Consider the following 18,845-nt stretch of genomic DNA (forward strand, 5'->3'; position numbering starts at 1 on the left):
GGGGCGGGGGGGGCAGGTGCCAAAGCAATCAAGGGAAACGGCTGTCTGAGCTGCTGCTGGCTTTTGGCTCCACCGATCAATCCCGCATGGACGCTCGCTGGTGGTGGGATGGGGGGGGGATGACTGCAGTCCAGAGAGCGTTGCTTGGCCTTAACAACATCTGGGCACGTTCTCTAAACAGTGAGGCAGACATGATTAAATGGAATAGAATAACAGAGTTGGAAGGGACCTTGTAGGTCATCTAGTCCAACCCCCCACCCAACATTTCTGACAGATGGCAGTCCAGTCTCTTCTTGAAAGCTTCCAGGGATGAAGCTCCTAAACTGACATGGTGGCGCTGACTTTTTGTGCCCAGCCAGCTGTGTCCAGACGTTTAAAGAGGCCTCTCAGCTAGAACACAGCTCGCTTCGACTGCCCGGCCAGGGTGAAGGTGACAGGCCAAGCAATTTGGAGAATTGCCCAGCTTGTGCTATTTTGCAGTTCTAGTCTCACCCTGCTTTCCTTCTCTTGTAAAAATCTAAGGACGGGCAAGCAGAGATCAATCAATCAGAACTGGAAGGGACCTTGGAGGTCTTCTAATCCAGCCCCCTGCTCAAGCAGGAGACCCTAACCCATTTCAGACAAGTGGCTGTCCAGTCTCTTCTTAAAAGCCTCCAGCGATGGAGCATCCACAACTTCTGGACGCAACTTTTGTTCCACTGATTAATTGTTCTAACTGTCAGGAAAAAAGTTTCTCCTTAATTCCTTGATTTAGATGAGCATGTGCGGGGGAAACTTTACCTTTACCTTTAATTCCTTGATTAGTTTCCATCTGTTGTTTCTCGTCCTGCCTTCTGGTGCTTTGGAAAATAAGTTGATCCCTTCATATTGGTGGCAGCCTGTCAAAGCCCCTCAGTTAGGGCAGGGGTCTTCAAATTTGGCAACTAGAAGACGTGGGGACCTCAACTCCCAGAATCTGGAGTTTGGAGAGCCCTGAATTAGAGGGTAAAACCTTTTAAGCCTTTTTGTTGTTGTTAGCTGCGAAGTCGTGTCCGACCCCTCGCGACCCCACGGACAACGTTCCTCCAGGCCTTCCTGTCCTCTACCATCTTCTGGAGTCCATTTAAGCTCACGCCTACTGCTTCAGTGACTCCATCCAGCCACCTCATTCTCTGTCGTCCCCTTCTTCTCTTGCCCTCCACCTTTCCCAGCATGAGGCTCTTCTCCAGCGAGTCCTTCCTTCTCGTTAGGTGGCCAAAGCATTTGAGTTTCCGTTTCACTTTTAAGCCTAGCTGCTTTAAAAAGAAAAAACGAAACAGCAGCAAAGAAGAATTACGATGTAGCATGAGAGGCTGCAGCCTGACTCAGCAGTCCCAGAAAATGGAAATGGCATTTTGTGTGCCCGGCTAGAGTGGGCAGTTTTGCCCCAGGCTCCAGAGAAGAGGCCTCACAGGGAAGCCGCTTTGGCAGAGACGGACAGGAGCTAATCCCGCTGCATCATAATTGACAGTAGCCGGGCCTTAAACGTGGGGGGGGGGTCAGCAGCAGGGCTGCCATCTGCCTGGCTGGGCCACGAGGCCGGGCACATGTCTGCCCAAAGTAGGCCACCCTCCCCCACTGACGCAACTGATGTGCTGCAAAGGCCGGGTTGGCAAGGAGGGCAGAACGGAGCCTTTGGCAAAGAGGCAGGCTGTGGCCCCGATGCCATGACGACGGAGGCCGTTCCTACTGATGCTCCAGAATGATAATTTTCTCTCTTCTAAGGCATCTGGAAGGGGGGGGGAAGGAAATGCAGCAATTGTGACTCTGTGCAGGTGCAGAGTACCATTTGTTTACTTGACCTTCACCTGTATTAACAGAGGGAGAGAATCAAGATTACGTGAAGTATTAATACCGCTTTACAAGGCCACACTTGGAATACGGCGTCCAGTTTTGGTCACCATGATGTCAAAAAGATGTTCAGACTCTGGAAAGAGTGCAGAGAAGAGCAACAAAGAGGATCAGGGGACTGGAGGCTCAAACATACAAGGAACGGTTGCTAGAATTGGGGGTGTCCAGTTTAATGAACAGAAGGATGAGGGGGCACAGGATAGCAGTGTTCCAGTATTTGAGGGGCTGCCCCAAAGAAGAGGGAGTCAAGTTGTTCTCCAAAGAGCCTGAAAGCAGGACAAGAAGCAACGGACGGAAAGTAGTCCAGGAGAGAAGCAACCTAGAGCTAAGGAGAAACTTCCTGACAGTGAGAAAAATTAACCAGTGGAACTCCTTGCCTCCAGAAGCTGTGAATGCTCCAACACTGGAAATTTTTAAGAAGAGACTGGACAGCCACTTGTCTGAAATGGTATAGGGTTTCCTGCCTGAGTAAGGGGTTGGACTAGATAACCTCCATGATCCCTTTTAATTCTGTTAGGATCTTCTGCTTGAGCAGGGGGTTGGACTAAAAGACCTCCAGGTAAAAGGTAAAGGTTCCCCCAACATGCATGCTAGTCGTTTCCGACTCTAGGGGCCGGTGCTCATCTCCCTTTCAAAGCCGAAGAGCCAGCGTTTGTCCGAGGACGTCTCCGTGGTCATGTGGCCGGCATGACTAGACGCCAAAGGCGCATGGAACGCTGTTATCTTCCCACCGGAGTGGTCCCTATTTTTCTACTGGCATTTTTGTGTACTTTCGAACTGCTAGGTTGGCAGAAGCTGGGACGAGTAACAGGCGCTCACTCTGTTACGCAGCACTCGGGATTCAACCCGCCAAACTGCCGACTTTCTGATCGACAAGCTCAGCGTCCTAACCCACTGAGCCACCGCGTCCCTTGAAGACCTCCAGGGTCCCTTCTAATTCTGTTATTCTGTGTTCTCTTTCTACCCTGGAGAAGAGAAGGCTTTTCCTGCGCTCGCAAACCATGGGGAAAGGAAAATATCTGGAGTTACTTTTTTTCCTCTTAGTTCATCAAAATATAAAATACGGAAATATGAAGAGAGATGAGAATAATGGGAAATCAGGAGAGGAGACGGGGAAAAAATGTAGGGTAAAAGGGAAAAGAAAAAGAAAAAGAAAAGCATTGGCTTCCAACTCTTTTTGGCACACTAGAATAAGATAGTAAACATACCACCTCAATTTTTTTACTTTTACATAATAATAATAATAATAATAATAATAATAATAATAATAATAATAACAACAATAACAATAACAATAACAATAACAATAATAATAATAATAATAATAATAATAATAATGGACGCGGTGGCTCAGTGGGTTAGGACGCCAAGCTTTTCGATCAGAAGGTCGGCAGTTTGGCAGGTCGAATCCCGAGTGCCGTGTAGCAGAGTGAGCGCCTGTTACTCGTCCCAGCTTCTGCCAACCTAGCAGTTCGAAAGCATGTAAAAATGCAAGTAGGAAAATAGGGACCACTCCGGTGGGAAGGTAACAGCGTTCCGTGCGCCTTTGGCGTCTAGTCATGCCGGCCACATGACCACGGAGACGTCCTCGGACAAGCGCTGGCTCTTCGGCTTTGAAACGGAGATGAGCACCGGCCCCTAGGGTTGGAAACGACTAGCACGCATGTTGGGGGGAACCTTTACCTTTATAATAATAATAATAATAATAATAATAATAATAATAATAATAATAATAATAATAATAATAATAATAATAATAATAATAATAATAATAATGATAATGATAATAATATACTAGCCATTTCTATGACAGCCAGCCTGTCTCATCAGCAAAATCCAAACTCAAAGTTTCACTCCCCCCCCCCCGCCTCAAGCAAGAAGTCCAGATCCCATTTCCAAACACATGGGAAGGGACTGCTTTGAACCCTTGGCCAGGCTGTCTGGCATTCATGAAACTGTAGTTCTAATCTAACTTGTGACTCTCAGTAGATCAAACCTGGGCAGTTTTTGGCCTCTGGGCCACATCTGGCCCTTGGGCTGTTCCTGCCTGGCCCCTGTGTGAGGTCAGTCGGAAATTAGACATTAAATGTGAATAACCATCTGCCCTGCACGTAACACAACTGCATTCCTTTTATTTTGAAGGCAACTGCTATTTTAACTTACATACTGTAGGTGCCTTTGTGCGTGCCTACACAATCTCACAGCCCTCCATAACAGACCCAGTTTCTCAGGTGGCCCCTCGGGAAGGTTAATTGCCCCCTCCCCACAACGGAGGGACAAAGCATTAAAAAAAAATAACCATCTTGTGGTAGCGCTTCATCTTGGCCGGATAAAGGTTTAGGAAAAGGGCATTGCTAATGTCTGAATTTGCACCTTTCTGCCCTCCCCCCAAACAAGGGAGTTAAAAATTCAAGGAGGGGGAAAAGGGAGGGGGAGAAGGGGTATATATGGAATTTGGGCAGACCGCCCAGATGGCCTCCTTCCATTTGTGGCGTTTTTATTTGCAAATACAGAATCTAAGTTTGTAACTCGGCCAGTGGATTTAGATCAGGGGTCTTCCAACTTGGCCCTTTTATTTTTTTTTTTATTGAAGAGTTTTAAAATACAGTTTTCCTTTAAGAATCCCCCCTTCCCCCTCCCTCCTCCCCCCTCCCTACCTCCCCCCCTCCCCCCCTCCCCCCCTCCCCCCCCCCCCGACTTCCCAGAGCTAAATACAAGGTATATATATAAAAAGCAATCATAAACAATCATATACTAACAATTATAAACTCTAAAATCCATCACTCTCTAGCTTATATAAGATAAAACAAATAATAATAATATTGAATATGTATAAAAAGAAACTAAGATAATAAAAGAAAAAAAAACGAAAGAAGACTTATTCAAATGCTACATAAAACTTCTTAACCCTATACTTGTTCTGGATAAAATCAATCCATTTTCTCCATTCCATAATATAGCGTTCTTGTGAATGATCTTTCAAATAGGCTGAAATCTTCGCCATCTCTGCCAGGTCGGAAACCTTTAAAGTCCACTCCTCTATGGTCGGCAGTTCCTCTTTCTTCCAGTATTGGCCTATCAAAAGTCTTGCCGCCGTTATTAAATTCAACATCAACTTGGTGTCCACAACTGTGGCATCTGTAATTATTCCCAACAAAAAAAATTGCGGACAAAACTTTAACCTCTGTTTAAAAATCTTCTGCATGTTCCACCAGACTTTTATCCAAAAAGCCTTAACCTTTTTACAAGTCCACCATATGTGAAAATATGTTGCATCTTCATCACCGCACCTCCAACATTTAGGCTGATAATTTGGATACATACTTGCAAGCTTTTTAGGATCTAAATGCCATCTATAAAACATTTTGTAAAAATTCTCTCTTAAATTTTGAGCTTGTGTAAATTTTACGTTCCTCACCCAAATCTTTTCCCACATGTCCATTGTGATGACTTCCTGGATATTTTGGGCCCATTTTATCATACAATCCTTAACAAGCTCTGTTTCTGAGTCAATCTCTATCAATGCAAGATATATCTGTTTGATATGTGCTGGTCCCTGATTCCTAATTTGCTTTATCAAATTTTCATCAGTCATTGTAAATCCCTTTTTCTGGTCTTCTTTCCACACAACTGCATTCCTTTTATTTTGAAGGCAACTGCTATTTTAACTTACATACTGTAGGTGCCTTTGTGCGTGCCTACACAATCTCACAGCCCTCCATAACAGACCCAGTTTCTCAGGTGGCCCCTCGGGAAGGTTAATTGCCCCCTCCCCACAACGGAGGGACAAAGCATTAAAAAAAAATAACCATCTTGTGGTAGCGCTTCATCTTGGCCGGATAAAGGTTTAGGAAAAGGGCATTGCTAATGTCTGAATTTGCACCTTTCTGCCCTCCCCCCAAACAAGGGAGTTAAAAATTCAAGGAGGGGGAAAAGGGAGGGGGAGAAGGGGTATATATGGAATTTGGGCAGACCGCCCAGATGGCCTCCTTCCATTTGTGGCGTTGTTTTTATTTGCAAATACAGAATCTAAGTTTGTAACTCGGCCAGTGGATTTAGATCAGGGGTCTTCCAACTTGGCCCTTTTATGACTTGTGACTATGCCTGGCTGAGGAATTCTGGGAGTTGAAGTCCACAAGTCATGAAAGGGCCAAGTTGGAAGACCCCTGATTTAGATCAAGGATGGCCCTTGGACACCCTGTGGACTTCAACTCCCAAAATTCCTCAGCCAGCCATACTGGCTGGCTGAGGAATTCTAGGAGTTGTAGTCCACAGGCTGTCTAGGGGCCATCCTTGCCCATCCGACGATAAAGGCACGACAGCCCTGGCCATTGTGGAGTGACACGTTTGGATGCCCTTCCAGAGACATCCATCAAGATGACCCACCAGTACCCCCCGCTCACTGCCGAGCAGAAGAAGGAGCTTTCGGACATTGCCCAGCGGATCGTGGCCCCGGGCAAGGGCATTCTAGCCGCCGATGAGTCCGTAGGTGGGTCTGCTGGAGAAGGAGGGGGGGAGGGGGGCTCAGCAGCCTGGCATTTGGGGAGTGGGTCTGGAGGCCCCTCCTCCAGAGGGACCACCTTCCCAGCGGGGCTGGGAGGGGGGCTCCTGGGGAAGGGTGGGGTTGCAAGCCCCTTTCTCCTGCAGGAGTCCCAGTTTTCAGAGACCCTTTTGGATTCGTCTCCTGGGGGCCCGAAGGACCCCTCCCCCTTATGGAAGAGGGAGGGACCGCTGGGGAGGGGCAGCGGAAGCTCCTGTAACCAGGATTTCTTTTCAGTCCTTGGGGCTCCTGATTTCCATCCTCAAAAACCTCTGTTTGTCCGGAGACTGAGAGACCCGTAGTCCTCAACTTACAACCGTTTATTTAGTGGCCATTTAACGTACCGTTGCACTGAAAAAAACACGATTAAAACTTAAGGAATTAAGACTAACACAACTGTTGCAGCATCCTGGCGGTCATGTGATCAAAATTTGGATGCTTGGCGACTGACTCATAGTTATCATGGTCGCAGCATCCGATGTGTGTGTGTGTGTGTGATGTGATCTTCGTTCACGTGACCTCCTGACCAGCAGAGACCACGGGGTGGAGGGGGAAGCCGGACTCTCTTAATGACCGTTCTACTAACTGGACAGTTGCAGTGATTGGCTTAACAGCGGTGGCGGGAAAGGTGGTAAAATGGGGCGAGATTCACTTGGACAAATGTTTCACTTAGCAACGGTGGTCGTAAGTCGAGGATTACCTGTAGTTGGGAAGAGTCCAGGCTGGAGGGGCGGAGGGCCCAGGCCGTGACATACGGGGGGGGGGGGTTTCCAACTCAGGGCGGTCTTTGGGGCTCCCCCGCAGGCAGCATGGCCAAGCGGCTGAACCAGATCGGGGTGGAGAACACGGAGGAGAACCGGCGTCTCTACCGCCAGATCCTCTTCAGCGCCGACAGCCGGGTCCAGAAGTGCATCGGGGGGGTCATCTTCTTCCACGAGACCCTCTACCAGAAGGCCGACGACGGCACCCCCTTCGTGGAGATGGTCCGGGACAAGGGCCTCGTGGTGGGCATTAAGGTGACTGCCCAGCCTCCCCAACCCAGCTCCCGAAAAGATGGGGAGCCTCCCCCCCTTCTGCCTCGCTTTGCCTGAAGACCCTGCCCGGAGTTGGGGGGGGGGCAACAGTGCCGAACGAGGGACGTCGGAGGATTGGAGTGGTGGTTCTGAGTTCGGATCCTGAAGACAGGGTTTGGGGATGGCTGGGAAGCACCTTCCATGCCCCCAATAGGTAGCCGTCAAGGGAATAACAGAGACGGAGGGGGCCCTGGGGGGTCTCCTAGTCCACCTGATTTCCACAGGGAGTCGGCAGCCCCCCACCCCCGAGCTCAGGCAGCCGGCTGTGGATTTAGCGCCCGCCTGCTCCTCTGAAGCCCAGGGGGGGAGGGGGGGAAGCCCACCCGGTTGTCCAGTCAGACAGAAAGGTCACCGGTTCGGGATGAGCTGCGGGGTCCTTGGTGCTCTCTGAGGTGGGTGGTGGTCTTGCAGACGTTTCATGACCCGACTAGGGAACGTCATCAGTGCTGCAAGAAGATGGGGCTCGCTCCCCTCCCTCGCACTCACCATGTTCCCTAGTTGGGTCATAAAATGTCTGCAAGGAAACCCCCCAGCTCAGAGGGGGGGGCTCCTTCATTTCAACCCTGAGCTACAAATATTCTCCTTTATCAGAGAAGCCCCCCCCACTTGTCTTCCAGAGCGATCTTGCAAAATTGCCCTTTGGGTGCCGCAGGCTGAACCCCCTTCCCTTCAGAGTGGAGTCAGGGCTCTGCCCCCCCCCCTCAGGCAGGAGGAGCCCACCTGCTCCCCCCCCCGCATCAGCCCCGTCATCTTCTCCGTGGGGGTCCTGGGGGGGCTGCAGCCCTAACCAGTCTCTGCTTCCTTCCCAGGTGGATAAAGGCGTGGTGCCCCTGGCCGGCACGGATGGAGAAACCACCACCCAAGGTAGGGGCCGAGGCCGGGGGTTAATTGGGCAGGGGGGGGAAGCCCCTCACTTGAAACCTGTGTGTGGTCAGATCAGGCCTTGGCCTGCGTAAGGTGTGCGTGGAGTGCTGCAGTGTTGCCTTGCGTTTCATCCCGTTTCCTCCCTCCCTCCCTCCCTTTCCTTCTTTCCTTCCTCTCTCCCTCTACGTCACCTTCCTTCCTCCCTTTTTCCTCTCTCCCTCCCTCTTCACCACCTTCCTTCCTTCCTTCCTCCCTTCCTTTTTTTCTTCCTGCCTGCCTGCCTTCCCCTTCGCTACCTCCCTTCCTCCCTATCTCCCTCTTTCCTTCCTTCCTTCCTTCCTTCCTTCCTTCCTTCCTTCCTTCCTTCCTTCCTTCCTTCCTTCCTTCCTTCTTTCCTTCCTTCTTTCTTTTCTTGCCTTCCTGTTTTCCTCTTCCTTCCTTCCTCCTTTTCCTTCCTCCCTCTCCCTTTTTCCTCCCTCCCTCCCTCCCTCTTCGTTACCTACCTACCTTCCTCCCTCCGTCTCTCTCTCTCTCTCTCCTTCCTTCCTTCCTTCCTTCCTTCCTTCCTTCCTTCCTTCCTCCCTCCCTCCCTCCCTCCCTCCCTCCCTCCCTTTTTGCTACCTACCTTCCTCCCTCTCTCTTTTTCCTTCCTCCCTCCCTCCCTCTCCCTTTTCCTCCCTCCCCCAGGGCTGGATGGGCTGGCCGAGCGCTGTGCCCAGTACAAGAGAGATGGCGCAGACTTTGCCAAGTGGCGCTGTGTGCTGAAGATCAGCGAGAACACCCCCTCCAGCCTGGCCATCCTGGAGAACGCCAACGTGCTCGCCCGCTATGCCAGCATCTGCCAGCAGGTGAGCCAGCTGCCCGCCTGCCCCTCCGCTCTGGCTTTGGGACGGGCCTCTGGCCTCCGCGGGGGCCTCAGTGCTGGCCTTGGCTCTCCCCGCAGAACGGCATTGTGCCCATCGTGGAGCCGGAGATCCTGCCAGACGGGGAGCACGACCTGAAGCGGTGCCAGTACGTGACTGAGAAGGTACTCTGGGTTGTGCGGGCGGGTGTAGGGTGGGTGGGCTGGCAAGGGGAACAAGGGAGAGCAGGGATAACTGAGTTGGGTGACTTTGAGCCTTCTGTCCTCTGGCCCAGTCATCTGGGGGGGGGTTGGGGGGGAAGGATAAACGGAAGGGAGGCACCTTCCATGATGTTGCTCTGAGTTCTGAGGACGTGGATTTAGCCAATGTGCAGTTCTATAAAGCAGAGAGTAAAATGCCAGCAAGGCTGAACCCTTCGGTCATTTATTGCACAGAAGCTGGATTAAAAATCGGGCTTCACTGGAAGCATTTTGGTGACATTCCCTTTAATTACCTGGGGGGGAGGGCCTTTCATGGGCCTTGTTCCCTTGGTGGCCGGTCCCTTGGAGGGCCTTGACCAGCCTGGCTCTGGCCCTCTGCCCAGGTCCTGGCTGCCGTCTACAAGGCCCTGAGCGACCACCACATCTACCTGGAAGGGTCCCTGCTGAAGCCCAACATGGTGACCCCCGGCCACGCCTGCCCTACCAAGTACAGACCTGAAGAGATTGCCATGGCCACCGTCACCGCCCTACGCCGGACCGTCCCGCCTGCCGTGCCAGGTAAGGTCACCTCCAGGTAAGCTCCCATGCGGGCACCCCTCCCGAGAAAGCAGCCCGTCTTAGGAGCTTCCCCTTGAGGATCGGGCCCAGGCGAGGAGGCACCGGAGAAGCCAGAATTGGCTCCAAGTTCAGGCAGTCCTCGACTTACAACCGTTCCTTTAGTGACCATTTAACAACGCCCTGAAAAAGTGACTTACGGCCGTTTTCACACTTAACGACCATTGCAGCGTCCCTGCAGTCACAGGACCACAATTCAGAGCGCTTGGCCACTGACTCGTATTTATGACGGTTGCAATGTCCCGAGATTCAGGTTCTCTTGTCGCCTTCTAACTTAACGACAGCAGTGACTCGCTTAAGGACGGTGACAAAAAAGGCCGCAAAACGGGGCAAAACTCACTTAACAACTGTTTGGGGCTCTGTTGCACTCGTACAACAAGGACTAGCTGTATTATGAGCCCAAGATTTTGCCACAGGCCTTCTGGTTCGAATCCCCGGAACTCGCTGCCACAGGATGAATTGACAGCTGCCAACTCCGATGCCTGGAAGGGGCCGCAATAAATCCAGGGAGGCTGAGAGCCTCGTGGCTCACCAGATGTTGTCCAGATGCAGCTGCCAGGTCTGGCCAGATCCTACTGGACACTTCGAATCCCCAGCAAGGGCTGGCCAGGTCCAGAGATGCTTCTGGACCAATGGGGTCTCCAACCTTGGCCACTGGAAGACTCGTGGACTTCAACTCCCAGAATTCCCCAGCCAGCCATTCCCCAGCCATTCCCCAGCTGGCTGGGGAATTCTGGGAGTTGAAGTCCACGAGTTTTCCAGTGGCCAAGGTTGGAGACCCCCGCAGTCCAGAGTCCTGGGGTTGCAGCTCTTCTCTCGGCCCCTTCAGGAATCACCTTCCTGTCCGGCGGCCAGAGCGAGGAGGAGGCCTCCCTCAACCTCAACGCCATCAACAACTGCCCGCTGCCCCGGCCGTGGGCCCTGACCTTCTCCTACGGCCGGGCGCTGCAAGCCTCGGCCCTCAATGCCTGGCGGGGCCAGCGGGAGAACGAGGAGCTGGCCACCGAGGAGTTCCTCAAGCGAGCGGAGGTGGGTGACCTGGGAGATCGGGGGGGGGGGAAGAGGGGTGTGCCCCCCCTGCCCAGGAAGGGGGGGTTCCTAATTGGGGCCCCTGACTCTTTCTGGGGTGCCCAACTGGCATCAGGGCAGAACCAAAGCGGGTGGCCATTTGCAAAAGGCTGGCCCTTGTGGGGAGGGCCCCCAAGAGAAGGTGTGGCCCCCTCCCCAATATCCCTCTCCGTCTTGCAGGTCAACGGTCAAGCAGCCCTGGGCAAGTACGAAGGCAGCGATGACGGCTCCGGGGCAGCTGGACAATCTCTCTATGTGGCCGACCACACCTACTAGCCCAGGCTGAGGTCTCGGGCCCCTGGCACCCCCCACACACTGCTTTTCATCCCCCCCCATCCGTTACTCCCGGGCTTTTTCTAGCGTAGCCGTGACAGCAGCAAAATAGGCAGAGGAGGCTCTTATGCTGGGCGGGGGAGGGGGGGAATGTGAGTCCTGCAAGTGAAGGGAGACTGGAGGAGAGCCCAGGCCTCCCTCGCAGGGTGGGTGTGAGCACGAAAGGCCCAGCAAGGATCCAAAGTTGATCGATGCCTCTAGAATAAAAAGTCTCCATACTTGGCCACTTTTAAGACTTGCGGACTTCAGCTCCCGGAGTCCCGTACTCAAAAAGGTTTGCGGACTTCAACTCCCAGAATGCTCTAGTGTCTAGTCAACTTTAAGACTCGTGGACCTCTGGGAGCTGAAGTCCACAAGTCTTAAAGTTGTCCAGCTGGAGATCCCTGCGTAGGGAAAGGTTTTGTGTCACCGCACGGAGGAGGTGGGGGCGAATCCATTGCAGGGGTCTCCTCCACAGAGGAATGAGATGGGGGGGGTTCCAGGAGATTTGGGGTCATTGCTGTGGTCCTCTCTACACACACACCCCACCGACTCTCCTGCCTTCCGTTTCTTTTGAGGACCGATAACCAGCCCTGTTTGGCTCCGCACTGTGGATTGTGGCTTTGTGGCACAGCCTTTCTCCCCTTCCCCGCAGCAGCCTGGCCAGGGGGAGGGAGGGGGGAGCGCATGGCCGCTCAACACTGCCCGTGTGCCCGCTCTCGGCACCCGATGTACCAGTAGCCTCCCGACTAATAAACCAGTAGAGGTTCCGTCACAGTTTTGCCTCTGGGTTTTGCTTCTCCTGGCGCAAAATGTCCGAAGGGCTCAGCTCTAGCCAGGGAAAAGCGGGCAACCAGTGCACAGGATGGGGTGACCGGACCTGGGGGTGCTGGGGCGTGGGGACCCCTCCCAGAGGTTGGGGGGTTGGGGGGACGAAGAGTCAGTTTGAGGGGTCTCCCAGGACTCCTCCCAATCCAGTGCTTCTTCACCTTGGCACCTTTAAGATGGTGGATTTCAACTCCCAGAATTCCCCAGCCAGCCTTGTCTGTCTGTCTGTCTATCATCCATCTATCTATCTATCTATTATCTATCTATCTATCTATCTATCTATCTATCTATCTATCTATCTATCTATCTATCTATCTATCTATCTATCTATCCGGTTCCCAGATTTCATTTATTCATTTATTTGTTCAATTTCTATGTATGTATGTCAGTTTCTATTTATTTGGTTTCTATTTATTCATGGAATTCCTGTAGCCACCCAATTTCAATAAATGAGTCCAGCTGGGCGTCTTACAGTCCCCAAAGTATAAAAACGATGAAAAACATTTTAAGCACAAAAGGAAACCAGCCACAATAAATGCGTGCAGCAGCGGAGATACTCGGCCGGTGAAGACGAAATCCCAGCAACGGGACCCTCAGCACAACGGGGGTTTTAACAGCCTGGTTTTTAAATAAAGCTTTGCTAAAGGTCGGTGGGGTTGGGGGTGTTCTAGGGAGGATTTTTTTAAAAAAAACTGGTTTTGTTCTTTTTATTGCTTTATAATATTTTTTTAGTTTTCAATTGTAATATATTGCAAGGCCCTGCCTCGGCTGATTCCTGGCAGCCTTTCCAAAGGAACTTTTACTGAGAGACAGAGAAGGCAGGAACTCAAGTGAAAAGATTAGGTTAAACCCCCTTTTTCAAACCCCCTCCCAACTGCCCGGTCCATAGGCCACCAATCCCGAGGTGCGAATGTTGTGTAGCGGGTTCTTTGGCGTAGGAATGAAGACGAGGTAAGTGAGTACAGGAAAACTCATGGTTTATTTCGTGCAGAATCTGAACTGGGGAAATGGCTGCAACTAGCCGCAATATATAGTCTAGCCCCTAGGTGGCAGCCAATAGGTTTGAAGCAACCATTGCTGCCTAGGGACAGCCAATAGCAGCACTGGAGACTTGTAGTCTGGGTTGCTGGAGAGCTGTTAGCTGCTCCAGCAACCCACCTGGTATTGCTAATGAGCCCAGTACATAACTGTGAAGGTGTTGTGAGGAACTCTTGACGGTTCCCAGGCGTCACATCCTTGGCAAGGCAGCGCAGATGCCCCAGGCTCTCCCGCTCCCCCTCCCCTCCCCCAGGAAATTACATCAAAGCGAAGAGAAACAGTAAGCAAAGCAAAGCTAAGCATCTGGCACGAGAGCCCCAAAGGTCCCCCCTCCCATCAGAACAGGGAGCAGGGTCTTTACAAATCCAAAGTGCCCCGCCAGTTTTGAATCGTGGCAAGTTTGCATCGCCTTTAGTCTCCTGAGTGGCAGGGACGTACGACTGCGTCTCCCTCCGGGGCTTGCTGGAAAGCGAGGAGTGGGGTGGTGTGATCCAGGGGCTCCTTTGGTTTGCCCCCTCCTGGTCCAGGCTTGACCATTTCTGTTGTGGTACTATTATACTGGGGCAGTCTCGACAAAAGGTCGGCCATAAAGTTCTTTCCCCCTTCGTAGGTAGTGGAGGGCAAAATCGAAGCCCTGAAAGTGCTGGGCCCACCGTGCGTGTTCGGGCGAGAGCTTCCTCGGGGTTTTCAGGGCTTCCAGCTGTTATGTTCCGTCCAGACCTGGAAAGGGATATTGCTTCCTTCTAGGAAGTGTCGCCACGCGAGGAGAGCCCACTTGAGCGCATAGGCAAGTTTTTCCCACACAACCCAACGTTGCTGGCTTTCGGTCAACATTTTCGACGTGTAAGCACAAGGCTGCAGTTGGCCCTGGTCGGTTTTTTTGGAGCAATGCCGCTCCCAGGGCCACATCGCTGGCATCGACCTGAATCACGAAAGGTTTTTCGGCATCCGAATGCTTCAAGACCAGTTTGGTGGAAAAAAGCCTCTGTAGCCTTTCGAAAGCAGCCTGGCCTTCCTTCGTCCATTCCAGCGGCTGGCTAGGTTTCGCATTGTCCACCCCTTTTGTCTTGAGGAAGTCAGTGATGGGGAGAGCAATTTGCACCAAGGAGGGGATGAACTGCCTGTAAACATTTGCAAAACTCAGGAAACACTGCGCCTGCTTCCTGGTGTGGGGCGGTGCCCACTCTAATATAGCCCTCACTTTCTCTGGGTCTACCTCCAGCCCCTCGTGGGAGATCCAGTAGCCAAAGTAGTTGACTTTTTCTTGGTGGAATTCGCACTTGGGGAGCTTAGCGTACTGCTCAGCAGCCCGTAGTTTCTTCAGGACCACTCTGACCAATTTCACACGCTCGGCTTTTGTTTCCGTGTTGTAGATTAATATGTCATCACGGTACACCAAGACCCCCCCTGTACAGGTACCCAAGCAGCACTTCGTTTATCAGCTGCAAAAACACAGGGGCTGCGGCCCCTTGCAGTCCAAATGGGAGCACCTTGAACTGAAAGCAGCCCAGGGGGCTGTTAAATGCAGTTTTCCATTCATCCCCTTCCTTAATTCTGACTCAGTACTATGGTTCACGCAAGTCCACTTCAGAAAATATTTTCCGCCTTGAAAGATGGGCCAGAATATCTTACATGAATGGGAGGCGGTACACGTTTTCCACACACACACGGCATTCCAATCAATATAATCAATGCAGAGACAAAGAGACCCATCTTTCTTCTCTAGGAACCGAACCAGGGCGCCCACTCTGGACATATCCGGTTGTATGAAACCCCGGGCTAGGTTCTTGTCTATAAATTTCTGCAGTTCTTCTAGCTCCCTCGGGTCCATTGAGTACAGCTTTGGCTCCGGCAGCTTGGCCCCCGGGACAAACTTGATGGCGCAGTCTGTGCGCTGGTGAAGAGGGAGTTCATCTGCGCCCTTCTTTCTAAACACGTCGGCCAGGTCGTGGTACTCTCGGGGTAGGCCCTGCAGCAATTCTCTCTTCAAGGTAGTAGCCACCACCTCTTGGCCGTGCTCCTGACTTGCTTGGGGCTGCAGCCCTCTGGGGGTTGCCCTTCCTTTGGGAAATTTAGAAGTCCCTTCCTCCAATCCACCTGTGGGTTCCACTTTTTGAGCCAGGACAGTCCTAGGACCGGGAACCGTTCCATCCCAGGCGCCACGGTAAAAGTCGGTCTCGGAGTGGCTGCCCATGGTTAGGTCCAGGGCTTAGTAACCATGTTACTAACTTAACAACTGCAGAGGTTCACGTAACAACTGTAGCAAGAAAGGTCATAAAATGGGGGAAAACTCACTTAACAGTTGTCCCCAAAGAATATGTTTCTGATATTTTCTGAAGCCTCTCTTTGTGGCCTCCCATTCTGCTGAGAGGGGAGAGCCTGTGGGGATGTTTTGCACTGCCTACTTGTTGCCTGAGGAATTCTGGGAGTTGAAATCCACAAGCAGGGGTCTTCCAACTTGGCCCTTTGATGACTTGTGGACTTCAACTCCCAGAATTCCTTAACTAGCGCCTGGCTGAGGAATTCTGGGAGTTGAAGTCCACAAGTCATCAAAGGGCCGAGTTGGAAGACCCCTGCAGTAGCCCCTAATAAAAGTTCCTTTTAAGACGATGCCTGTTTCGAGAGTTCTGCTTTCTTGGGTGGCTTAGCTGAGGTGGGTCCTAACAATCACCATCCTGTTTAGCAACATAAATCTTGGGTTCAGTTGTGGTCGTAACTGAACTTTTTTTCAAACTGGGAAAGCTGGTCAATATCTCGCTGTCACGGAAGTCCAAGCCTGCTTCCTCGGACGAAACACCCGCGGCGCTCGGTAAATTCCGTGGGAAAGCAGCTTCCTCCAGTCGCTCGCGGGGAGGAGAGGGTTAAACAGAAAACGCGCAATGTTGTTGTTAGTTGCGAAGTCGTGTCCGACCCATCGCGACCCCATGGACAACGCTCCTCCAGGCCCTCCTGTCCTCTACCATCTTCTGGAGTCCATTTAAGCTCACGCCTACTGTTTCAGTGACTCCATCCAGCCACCTCCTTCTCCGTCGTCCCCTTCTTCTCTTGCCCTCCACCTTTCCCAGCATGAGGCTCTTCTCCAGTGAGTCCTTCCTTCTCATCAGGTGGCCAAAGGATTTGAGTTTCAGCTTCAGGATCTGGCCTTCTAAAGAGCAGTCAGGGTTGATCTCCTCTAGGACTGACCGGTTTGATCGCCTTGCAGTCCAAGGGACTCGCAGGAGTCTTCTCCAGCACCGGAGTTCAAAGGCCTCCATTCTTTGGCGCTCAGCCTTTCTTATGGTCCAACTTTCACAGCCACACATTGCAACTGGGAAGACCATAGCCTTGACTATACGCACTTTTGTTGACAGGGTGATGTCTCTGCTTTTTAGTGTGCTGTCTAGATTTGCCATGGCTTTCCTCCCCAGGAGCGTCTTTTAATTTCTTGGCTACAGTCCCCATCTGCAGTGATCTTGGAGCCCAGGAAAATAAAATCTGTCACTACCTCCATTTCTTCCCCATCTATTTGCCAGGAATTGAGAGTGCCAGATGCCATGATCTTGGTTTTCTTAATGTTTAGTTTCAACCCAAGTTTTGCACTCTCCTTCTTCACTCGCAACAAGAGGCTCTTTAGTTCCTCTTCACTTTCTGCCATTAGAGTGGTATCATCTGCATATCTTAGGTTGTTGATGTTTCGCCCGGCAATCTTAATTCCAACTTTTGATTTATCTAGCCCTGCCTTTCTCATGATGTGCTCTGCATATAAGCTAAATAGGCAGGGCGACAGTATACAGCCTTGCCGGACTCCTTTCCCAATTTTGAACCAATCAGTGGTTCCGTGTCCAGTTCTCACTGTTGCTTCTTGGTCCGCATATAGGTTTCTCAAGAGACAAATAAGATGGTCTGGTACGCCCATCTCTTTAAGGACTTGCCACAGTTTGTTATGATCCACACAATCAAAGACTTTAGCATAGTCAATGAAGCAGAAGTAGATGTTTTTCTGTTTTTCTAGCTTTCTCCATGATCCAGCGTATGTTAGCAATTTGATCTCTAGTTCCTCTGCCTCTTCGAAATCCTTCCTGTACTTCTGGTAGTTCTCGATCCACATACTGCTGGAGTCTAGCTTGTAGGATTTTAAGCATAACTTTACTAGCGTGAGAAATGAGTGCAACGATGCGATAGTTTGAACATTCTTTGGCACTGCCTTTCTTTGGAATTGGAATGTAAACTGATCTTTTCCAATCCTGTGGCCACTGTTGAGTTTTCCAAATTTGCTGGCAAATTGAGTGTAGCACTTTTACTGCATCGTCTTTTAAGATTTTGAATAGCTCAGCTGGAATACTGTCACCTCCACTAGATTTGATGTTGCTCAGCTTTTCTAAGGCCCACTTCACTTCACATTCTAGGATGTCTGGCTCGAGGTCAGAGACCACCTCATTGTGATTATCAGGGACATTAAGCTCATTCTTGTATAGTTCTTCTGTGTAATTTTGCCACCTCTTCTTAATCTCTTCTGCCTCTGTTAGGTCCCTGCCATTTTGGTCCTTTATCATGCCCATTTTTGCATGAAACGTTCCTTTCATCTCTCCAATTTTCTTGAAGAGATCTCTGGTCCTCCCTATTCTATTGTTTTCTTCTATTTCTTTGCACTGTTCATTTGAGAAGGCATTCTTATCTCTTCTAGCTATTCTTTGTAATTCTGCATTTAATTGGGCATATCTTTCTTTTTCTCCCTTGCCTTTCGCTTCCCTCCTTTCCTCAGCTATTTGCAAAGCTTCCTCAGACAGCCATTTTGCTTTCTTGCATTTCTTTTTCTTTGGGATGGTATTGGTTGCTACCTGTTGTACATTGTTGCGAACCTCTGTCCATAGTTCTTCAGGCACTCTGTCTATCAGATCTAATTCCTTAAATCTATTTGTCACCTCTACTGTATATTCAACAGGGATATGATTTAATTCATACCTGAGTGGCCTAGTGCTTTTCCCTACTTTCTTCAGTTTAAGCCTAAACTTTGCAACGAGAAGCTCATGGTCTGAGCCACAGTCAGCTCCTGGTCTTGTTTTTACTGACTGTATAGAGCTTCTCCATCTTTGGCTGCAGAGCACATAGTCAATCTGATTTCTGTGTTGACCGTCTGGTGATGTCCATGTGTAGAGCCGTCTCTTGGGTTGTTGGAAAAGAGTGTTTGCTATGACCATCGTATTCTCTTGACAGAATTCTATCAGCCTGTGCCCTGCTTCATTTTGTACTCCAAGGCCAAACTTGCCTGTTATTCCGGTTATCTTTTGGCTTCCTACTTTAGCATTCCAATCCCCCATGATGATAAGGACATCATTTTTGGGTGTTAGTTCTATAAGGTGCTGTAGGGCTTCATAGAACCGGTTAATTTCATCCTCTTCAGCACCGGTGGTTGGGGCATAGACTTGGACTACTGTGATATTGAATGGTTTGCCTTGGATTGGAACTGAGATCATTCTGTCATTTTGGGGATTGTATCCCAGTATTGCTTTTCCTACTCTTTTATTGACTATGAAGGCTACTCCATTTCTTCTGAGGGATTCTTGCCCGCAGTAGTATACCTGATGGTCATCTGAAT

The 18,845-nt window shown here is 50.7% G+C and overlaps 1 protein-coding gene across 1 annotated transcript; it reads left to right on the forward strand.

Annotated features, from left to right (window-relative positions):
* Positions 1-2,183: 2,183 nt before the first annotated feature.
* ALDOC (aldolase, fructose-bisphosphate C) lies at positions 2,184-12,147 on the forward strand. Its single transcript, XM_081317627.1, has 9 exons — positions 2,184-2,317; positions 6,233-6,358; positions 7,214-7,425; positions 8,292-8,346; positions 9,034-9,194; positions 9,290-9,373; positions 9,793-9,967; positions 10,854-11,053; positions 11,273-12,147. Exons 2-9 carry the CDS (start codon positions 6,247-6,249, stop codon positions 11,366-11,368), a joined length of 1,095 nt encoding a protein of 364 aa, XP_081173753.1. The 5' UTR covers positions 2,184-2,317; positions 6,233-6,246; the 3' UTR covers positions 11,369-12,147.
* Positions 12,148-18,845: the final 6,698 nt, after the last annotated feature.

Source organism: Vipera berus (assembly GCF_964194415.1).
Source record: "Vipera berus genome assembly, chromosome: 1".
Lineage (NCBI taxonomy): Eukaryota > Metazoa > Chordata > Lepidosauria > Squamata > Viperidae > Vipera > Vipera berus.